The sequence below is a fragment of the Colossoma macropomum genome, unplaced genomic scaffold (genome assembly GCF_904425465.1).
Source record: "Colossoma macropomum unplaced genomic scaffold, Colossoma_macropomum, whole genome shotgun sequence".
NCBI lineage: Eukaryota > Metazoa > Chordata > Actinopteri > Characiformes > Serrasalmidae > Colossoma > Colossoma macropomum.
This window is the reverse complement of record NW_023494804.1, coordinates 20,731,705-20,741,892: the sequence shown is the minus strand read 5'-3', so window position 1 is coordinate 20,741,892 and position 10,188 is coordinate 20,731,705. Positions and strand designations below refer to the sequence as shown.

The following is a 10,188-nucleotide window of genomic DNA, read 5'->3' as shown; positions in this document are numbered from 1 at the left end:
TGGCACTCTTTTGGTACATACCTGACCTGCAATATCCCACCTGGCACCTGGCTGACATTCAGTGCCGAAATATGGTTGACATAATGTCAGTTGTTCCAATGTTGAAAAAATGTTGAAACAATGTTGAGTGTTAAATGGTTCTGAAAAGATTAACAAAATACCTATTAATCAATGCTGAAATTTTAACTTCAACATTCCACCTTATAAATATGATCATAATTATTATTTTAATTAGCATTTCATTATATGTTGATCATGAGAGCACTTCAGAAATCTAAATCTGTATGTTAAAAATGGAAAACAACAACAACAACAATACCCAGATAGCCGAGAGTTATGGCCAATTCTAGCTCACATGTGGGAGTGTTGGTTGACTTCTGGATAGATATTAGGCATGGGAGCCAGAATTGGGCCAGATGTTGGACAGCTGTGTATCGTTTTAACTCATATCTATGTTTAAGGGCCAATTCTGACTTACATCTGCAAGTGTTGGTTGACTTCTGGATAGATATTAGGCATGGGAGCCAGAATTGGGCCAGATGCTGGACAGCTGTCTTTCGTTTTAACTCTATATCTAAGGGCCAATTCTGGCATGAAAGTTGTGGCCCAACAATGTGGATGAAGTAGCGAGCCACACCTTTATGTTGTGGCAGATAAATCCTTGGTTGATTTATGCCTTGTTACTCTTGGCCCAAGTCTGGCATAAGTTGTCCATTACTGAAGTTACAGAAAACAGCTGCGCTCGCCATTTAAGGGTTACAAACCTCATTTGATGGATTTTCTTGCCCAAGTTCATTATTTTAAATGGGGAAGCCAGCAGGCAGATTTGAAGAGATGACAAGTAGAAAAGGGCATTAAGAAGGTAAGTAATTAAAAAAGCACATTGTTTAGTTCAATGAGACACTATTTAAAATTCAAAGGTTCCAGTATGGAAAATGAAGTTATAACTATAGCTTACAATACTATTATGTCATAACACTTCAAAAGCACATGCTAGCTAGGTTAATAAACTGGCTTAGTAACTTATTCCTTTTAAATGTTCAGAGTAATTAGCTAAGTTAGCTCACGGTTGCTTGGAGCTAACGCGCTAACCTGAGCTAATGCTCTAGCTCCATGCTAAAATGTTAACTGCGAGCTAATGTTATCTAATTACTCTGAGGATTTTAAAGTAAAAGCCTGTACTTTTCAAGTGTTGTCATAACGACATTGTGCGTAAGTTCGCGGTCAGCACGCTAGTTCGCGGTTAGCACGTTAGCATGGAGCTAGTGGGTTAGCTCTAAGCTAGCGTGTTGTGTTGTGAGGCGTTATTTAGTTCATATGAGCGTCGACTGTCAGGAGTGCTTTAGCTACATTAGTTTGACCTGTAAGTAGCTTAATTTTGATTCTGGGTTTCTTAATGTTGGCTAAAACAAAAACTTCCTCAATGTTTACAGAGCTTGCAGTTGTGGAGTTCTTGCCTCAGTATTCAGTTTCTAAAGTAAAACCATCTATTCCGGACAAGCTGTTATTGGAGTTCTGTGACTGCTTACAGTGGAACAACTTCCAAAGTGAGCAACACAATCAGGGGTTTGTTGTACAGTTTGACACAAAAACTGTGTTATCTGTGAAATCCGATAAAGAAGAAATGATAGCTGAATTCCTCAGGCGTCAGGAAGTGGACAGGTTTTGATTGATGTAAAAAAAATTTAGGAATGTTCATTTGTGCCAAGTTTTTACTTTACAATAAGTATTTTCAAAGCATTATTAATATTATTATTATTATTACTATTATTATTATTTTAAGGCCACCGACTAACTGTTACTATCCAATATTTTAATTAGATCTTTGAAAAACAAATTACTTCAAACCTGTTATTTATTATATATTACTATAGCTAATGTAGTTTTAAAAAAGCATACTATTATATGTAAGAATTTTAATTGCTTTTAGTTTTCTTTTGTTTTTTTTTTTGGATGTCCCCCCTATTTTCTCCCCAATTTAGTCGTCTCCAATTCTACCTCTTACTTAGGACTCCCCCAATCACACGATACCAACAGCTCTAGGAGGGCAAAGGGTAGCACAGGCCTCCTCTGAGTCCTGTGTAGCGCCACCACATCTTTTTGATCTGCTCGGAGGAAATGCCAACCGCCAGTTGCCTCTAGCTTTTACTAACAAATATTGCTTGTTTTAACTTGTGTATTCATTAATCATTGTATGAGTTTCATCTACAACAGACCAAAATATTTCTGTTTTGTGTATTTGCTTTGTTCATTAATTATTTTTGTACTTTGAAAATGTTTATAATTGTGATGAACAATAAACACTGTAAATTGTAAATGTTTTTGCTTTTTATTATTTAGGCTTTCTGCACTGGTGAAAATGAATGTATGCAAAACAAAGCATTACAATCATAATATACCCACATAAGCTGGTGATGGAAGCGGTTAAAAGTTCCTATCAGTTCCGAAACCCATAGATGGGTTTAGAGACCCACATCTTGCTGAATGTTTAACATATTGTAGGATAAAATTGTGTTTTTAAAATCATTAGTAACAGTAGCAGTTTATCCAGTTTTGTATTTGTTTACTGTGGCAAAAATCCTCCAGTACTCATACTAATTATTACATACAGAATCAGAAAATGTGGCTGTTTATCAGGTTACATTGAGAACCAGTCCCTCTCATGCACAGTTGGCTTGATCTCATACATGTACGTATGTTATAAAGGCACACTGAATGGTTTGACACCTATACTTTAGGGACATACATGACTGTTTTTATTTCATAGACCTTAAGTATAATTATACTTAAGTATCATTTTCAGACTTTTTTGTTATCTCTGATTCAAAATAAAATCTCTAAAAAGTGCTTCAAGGAAGATGTTAGAGGCCTCTGCTCTCCATTCAAAATTTTTTTGTCAGCCATGGTTTAAAATTTGTGCAGAAATATTGTAAAAAATGTAGGAATGTGGAAAACATAGTACTCTTTGACTCAAGGCAGACGGTGTGCAGGAAAGACAGCTGTGTATGTCCTTGAAGATCTACACACTGCAGACAATGACCTACAACAGAGATGAAGCCTTTTTTCCTTCATTCATTGACTGTTTTTATTTAATCCATTAATCCATTATTATTGCATTTATTCCATTATTCAAAATGGAGCTTTCATTCTGAAATGTATTGATTATTAAGAAGAAACATTACTAATATTTGCATGTTCTGCAGTAAATGAGTGTGGCATCCTGCAGGGCCACATCTGGGCTGGAGACTAAGGTGGGTACTCAGCCATAACTGTGTGCCATATATGAGCCAGATCTGGACCACACCTTTTAAATATGCTCACTTTACAGTGTGTGGGCCAGATCTGGACCACAGCCATTAAATTTACACACTTTACAGTAGTGCTGCAACAAATGACTATTTTGATAGTCAAATAATTTACCGATTATTGAAATGGAAAATCGATTATTTGGATTGTGAATAATTTGATTACTGAATAAACCTTTTGTAGCTATCAGCCTGTAGCGTGAGGTTGTTTTATGCATTTGCTAACTAACAATGGAGACCATAAAGGTGAACACCTTATTTTAAAAAATTCACTGTTGAATGAACTTTCCTCCTAATTCAAAAGATAAATAAAACAACAGCTTTTTCCTGTCAAAATTTAAAATCAAGAATGTGCAAAGTAGCAACAATAAAATATAACAAAACTAAATCATTTCCCTTAGTCACACTAACAGGTTCTCTATGCTTCACCAACCACACAGCCATATCTACACACAAACATGAGTCTGGATCACGGCGTTCTCTCCATTATACGATCTTATTCCACTTTCTGAGTTCAATATTCTTGGAATAATATAATTTGAGCAGTACTTTTCATGAACTGCCGCTCTGTAATGATACTGAAGGCACTCTAGCAGTGAAGGTGACCACCCCAAAATGGCGACGCTCTTGACGTGCCTGGCTGAACCAAACATGGCATCTATGTATGTATATCTATGAGCAACACTCATAGAGCAACACCTGCCTGTGGCGAATGTTTGTTGCAAACTTTTCATTTCAACGGTAACCCTTGACCCAACTCCCCTGTATGTATGTCTGTATGTTCACAGAGAACTACCTCATAAAACTGAGAGTGATGGCAAACATTCACAGAGAACTCAAGGTGAACAGAAAGCTGTTTGGAAATGTTCTCCTGTGCTTGCCAAATTTGAACGCACTGCTGGCCTTGATGTTAAGACAACGATGCAATGTTTAAAACTGTAATCGTTGTTTGGAAAGTGAACAGGGTCTTTCTGAATAATAGTTTCTTGCTTCTCCGTTCCAACTTCATTAACGATTCCAGAGAACATGCATTTCTAAATAGATGATTTTACAGCCCAAAACATGAAATAAGACAGCTTTTAACATTAGCTAACTAGCTAGCTAGCACAACTATCTTACAGAGATGTATATTCTTTATCCAGTGAGACAACATGTTTTTTCTTCAGATTCTCCAACATGAAGGATGTGCTCCCATTCCAGCTAAGGTCAGTTAAGTGTGAAATGCTCCCACATGTTTTGTTCTTGAGGCTGCCATCCTGCTTTTGTTAACTTTCCTGTAAGCTGTAATGTCAAAACGTTCCTAGTTAGCACGAGAAACACGCATGATGACGTCACCAACTAGTATTAAATTAGGTGCCAACTAATTTGGTTGTCGATTTTAGTTGACTAAGTCAAATAATCATTGGACCCCTAGTTTATAATATATGGGCCAGAGCTGGGCCAGATCCCTTACTTCTACTCACTTTAGAGTATACGAGCCAGATCTGGGCCACATCTGTTAGTTCTACTCATGTTACAGTATATCGGCCAAAGCTGGACCACATTTGTTACCTGTATTCATTTCACATTGCTTCTGAAAAACTTTGAGAGGCTTTAAAACGCATTTGCTGAGTAATCCTTGGTTTGTTTAATGTACCAACAGTTTTCAGTCGGATGTTTACTCGAATTCAGTCCTGTAGCTAGTTTGTTAATATTGGACTCTACAGCCTAAATCAGGTTATCAGGGGGTCATCAGTAATATTAGGCTGAGTCTGTACTGAATTAACCTGAGTGCAGGTACGTTTGCAGAGCTTTTCAAATCAAGCTATGTACAGAATGGAAAGATGTGTTGTGTTTCACTGAGTATCAGATGAAGAACAGTAAACTCCAGAGGAACCTGTTTCTTTTGTTTTGGCTTCTTTTCATCTGCCCTCATTCTGTACATGGAAATGTGCTACTATACTGGCAAAGTGTGCTGGTTTGCATGGTTTTAAAGGAGGCTGCCAGTTTAATGACATCAATTCAGTGCACAGTAGCATTAGCTTACATGTAGCAATATTCACATTTCGACTCTTTAACGATCTCGTAATATTCATATGACAAAACGTATCAGCTTTGGAACATTTCTGATTATCACAGGATGCAACAGAGGCAGCTTTCAAATACTACATTCATTCTTCTCATAGAGAAATTCCTTTAGACCCGGAGTTCCTTACATGGGCATAAGCAGCATGACACCGACTAATGAGCATTATGAGAGAATTGTTATTTTTTTCTCTTGGGCTCCCCCTACAGTTTTGGAGTGTATTTCACTTTTACACCACTGTCGTGAATACGAATCGTGCTTTGAGCCCCCCTCATGGACAGCTGTACATGTGCATTTGTTGACGAGCTGAAGGATAAAGAATCTGACTCCTCTTCGTGTGCATGCGGACCACCCTCATGACTTCGGCTGTTTCTATTTGAGCACGGCTGGATGTAGCAGTGACACCGATGAGCCAGTGCCAACGAGGGCAGTGAGCTGCTTCCTGTCCCGTCATTTCACAGTGTTCCTAGTCTTAAATTGCTCCTGTACCAATTTTTTTAGAAACCTGTGGTTTCAGTTTCAGAATGTTTATAAACAATAATGAAGCTAATAAGATAAAACATCACACATCTTGTATTTTTACTGTAATTTTCAAATATAGATTAAAGTGCATTAATAATTCACTGCTTTCCGCTATTATTTGCATTTTACCTACTGTACTAACTTTTTTGGAATAAGGCTTGTAGTATGTAAGTCAAACTAAATCAGTGCTTAATAAAATCTACAGAGAGACAGATGTACTGTGTCCTTAGAGCCCCTTGGCTTAGCCTCCTATCCACAAATCTCTAGTGATGCTCCTGTGTGGAGCCCATTTCACACATTTCAGCCTAACTGCACTGTTGTGTGAAGTTCTGTCATTTTAATAATATATTCTGTTTTCCCTGAGACTTTAACTTCTATTACCAGCACAAGTGATTTCAGTTAAAACATCATCTACATAGAAGAAACTTAAATATGGCATTTTTCAGCCAATTTTAGTGCACAATGTCTATTTACCTGCTGAGTTTAATATAGTGGAAAGAACAAAACATCAAATATAAAACGTGCCATCGACTTCTGCAAATATCATTTTTTACAGCTTCCTACAAATTAGCTGAAACATATGAAGATGTATAAATACATAGAGACACATGTGTATACATGGTCATTTGTTTATATGTATGATTTTCTGATATTTCATATATGTAAACAGTCAATTGTGTGTGCGTGACGTCATAGATCACGTGTATATATATATATATATATATATATATATATATATATATACGCGCATTTATGTGTGGGGGACACTGTGAGTGACGTCATTAGCACTTGTGACGTCAGTGTTTGTGACGTCACGTACCGTCGATGACGTCATAGGTGAGCCTATATAAGGGGGTGCAGACCTACAATACGCTCATTATTGCAATCATGCAACACGCGAACAACCAGTGCGAAGAGAAAGAGGCACAAAGTGCCTACACGGTCTCACGGCTGCAGAGCCTGAAGACGGAGTTCCAGAGGGAAAAAGAGGAGCTTCTGGATGCCTGTGACTCTGTGGAGGAGATCAGTGACTCCCTGCGGGAAGAGAACAGGGTGCTGAAGCAGAAGGTGAGACACCTGCAGGTGATCACGGAGGATCACGAGCAGCTGCTGAAAGAAACCCCGAGCTCGCACGAGGCTCTCCGGCAAGAGAAAGTCTCAGAGCTGGAGCTCAGGGCACAGAAGGAAGAAGTGGAGAAGGAGAACGAGCGCCTGGAGAATGAACGCGCCTCCCTCACTGACAGCCTGACTCAGTCCAAAGAAGACAGAGAGAGACATTTAGAAGAAATACATGATATAAACCGAAAGAGATCCGGGCTTCAGCGCCGCCTGGCGGAGAAAAGAGCGGCCATAAAAGAGGCAGAAGAGGAACTTTTGAAGAAGAACTCGCGCATTGACAAACTGAAGTCAATAGCAGAGAATTACGCCGCTCACATCCAGGCGGACCAGGAGAAAATAAAGGCTTTGGAGGAGCGCATTGCTGCCTCGGCTTCTGAGAGAACAGCGCCCTCTATCGCTGAGGAGATGGCACCACATGAGGTGGAGAAGATGAAGGAGAAGAAGCTGGAGGAGAAGACGAGGAAGAGACGTGGTTTGGCATGGAGAAACGTGTTGATCTGCGTGATGAGCTTTGCTCTGACGCTCCTGTTTCTCCTGTGCTCCGTCGTCTCCACCGTGCCAGCGTGCAGTGAGGCATCAGGCGTTCAGTGCAGCGAGCTCCTGCAGGATGCTGTGAGGTCTGTCATCGAGCCTTACTGCACTCTTACATTCACTGAACCTCCACCGATCTAAAGTTCAACACCAAATGACTCAATAAAAACATGCTTAAAGCTGATGAACTGTTTGAGTCTCATTTTTACACAAACAATATATATATATAATTCAGCTTGCATACAAATACAATTCAATTTATTCATATATAATACATATTACATATATTAAGTTATAGTATAGTATAGTATATGTTTGTATAGTGTGCACTTTGTGTACATATATATATATATATATATATATATATATATATATATATATATATATGATATATATATGTGTGTGTGTGTGTGTGTGTGTTTTTGTGCACATATAAAAATTATTATATAATACAAATTAACTGTGTTCGCGTGAAATGAACTGTTTTTGATTCTAATTTTTAAATCAAAACAATAGATAATCTAATTTAAACTGAATAATAGTATTAATGAATAATTAGATAAATAGGAGTTAATGGACTCTTTGTGCTTGGATATGTATTTTCAGGTAAATGAGTGCTTTTTGCTCAGTAATTAAATGCAATTCAATACAAATTTTACAAGTGCATTTAATTGCATTTACTCACTGCATGTGAATTTATTTATGACACGTAATGTGTATTTACTTAAGTGTTATAAGTTTGCATGTGTTATTAAATGCATATTTAGAATGAATGAACTGTTATTTTTTACTAAACCAGTCTAAATCCAAATTAGCCACAGAATTAAACTATGAACAAACAAGCAAACAAATAAATGAATAAATTCAATCATTAATTCAAGCTATATCTATAGACATATACTCATTTACAGAGGAAATGAAACAAACCCAACTATTTGATTCTGGACTTTTCAGTTAAATAAGTGCATTAAATCCATTTATTTCATTCTGCGTCACAGTTAAGATCTAAATTAAGCAGGACATCATAAGAAGCAGAACACTGTCCATTACATACAATCAAAGTTGAAGTGTAAATACACAAACATAAAATATAAAATATATATTTATAGCAATGCTATTGGAGATTACCTAACAAGATGAGTATGTGGAGATTTATGCCTGCAGTTTGCACAATGTTAATCAGTACAAAACTTCTACTACTTGTTATTTGCCTTCAAATAACTTAAGTACAAAACCAGTGAACAACATCAAGACACTCAACATTTCCTGGTCTGTTCAACTACATAGCTACATACAGCGATCATGCATAACATTATGACCACCTCCTTGTTTCTATGCTCATTGTCAATTTTATCAGCTCCACTTACTATATAGGTGCACTTCGTAGTTCTGCATACTTTGTTAGCCCCCTTTTACCCTGTTCTTCAGTGGTCAGGACCCTCATGGACCCTCATGGACCCTCACAGAGCAGGTATTTGGGTGGTGGATCATTCTCAGCACTGCAGTTACACTGACGTGGTAGTGGTGTGTTAGTGTGTTGTTGCGCTGGTCTGAGTGGATCAGACACAGCAGTGCTGCTGGAGTTTTTAAACACTGTCCAATCACTGTCCACTCTTTTAGATACTTCTACCTTATCAATCCACCTTGTAAATCTGAAGTCAGAGATGCTCATCTTCTGCTGCTCAGTTTGTGTTGGTCATCCTCTAGTCCTTCATCAGTGGTCATAGGACGCTGCCCACAGGACGCTGTTGGCTGGATATTTTTGGTTGGTGGACAATTCTTAGTCCAGCAGTGACACTGAGGTGTTTAAAAACTCCAGCAGCACAGCTGTGTCTGATCCACTTCCTTTTAACAACACGTAATAACCGTTTGGGTACTGCAGATACAAATTGATGTAGTTTTGAAAGCAGTAGGAAAATGTCTTCAGCCGTGCAACCATACAAGGCTTTTGTCATGTTTTGAGCTTAACAAGGCATGTTTTCTTTCTAATAGTTCTGGACTGCAGGCAGGCCAGTCTAGCCTTTGTGAATGCATTGACGGATGGTGTTTATTGACCATGGTTTTTCAAAGTATTCCTGAGCCAATGTCGTGATATCCATCACAGAAGCATGCTGGTTTTAATGCCACACCGTCTGAGGGGTTGAACATCACAGACATTTATTTGTGGTTTTTGGCCTCATCCTTTATGTACAGAAATTTCTCCAGATTCCCTGAATCTTTTGATGATATTATGCACTGTAAAGGGTGACACTTCTAAAAATCCTTGCAATGCCTGGCTGAGGAATATTACCTTTAAACTGTTGGAGTTTTTGCTGATGCATTTTTGGCAAAGTGGCGAGTCTTGACCCATTCTCACTCATGAAGGTCTTTTAGAATAAGTGAATATTTACTAAGAAATGATTAAGTTCAAAAGAATAAACATATGTTGTCTCTGTACTGTTGTTATTCAAATACAGGTCGAAGTGAATTCATAAAATACTGCTGTTTTTTTCCGCATTTTACCTACTGTACCACTTTTTATGTCTGAGGTCCTTTTATTATATTTGTATTGGTTTGTGTACCAAAAACTGTCAGATTTACAAGAGTGTATAATAATACAAAATAATTTCACCCATGATTCCTACTCTTACATCTACATCCTCCCCC

At 37.8% G+C, this 10,188-nt stretch overlaps 1 protein-coding gene across 1 annotated transcript; it reads left to right on the top strand.

Moving 5' to 3' along the window:
• Positions 1–6,780: 6,780 nt before the first annotated feature.
• On the top strand, positions 6,781–7,726 carry LOC118824350 (coiled-coil domain-containing protein 18-like). Its single transcript, XM_036594440.1, has one exon. The coding sequence runs from the start codon at positions 6,781–6,783 to the stop codon at positions 7,681–7,683; it is 903 nt and encodes a 300-aa protein (XP_036450333.1). The 3' UTR covers positions 7,684–7,726.
• Positions 7,727–10,188: the final 2,462 nt, after the last annotated feature.

Excerpts from the sequence above, each read along its gene's own strand:
- LOC118824350 (XM_036594440.1), top strand. The coding sequence starts at position 6,781 with ATGCAACACGCGAACAACCAGTGCGAAGAGAAAGAGGCACAAAGTGCC.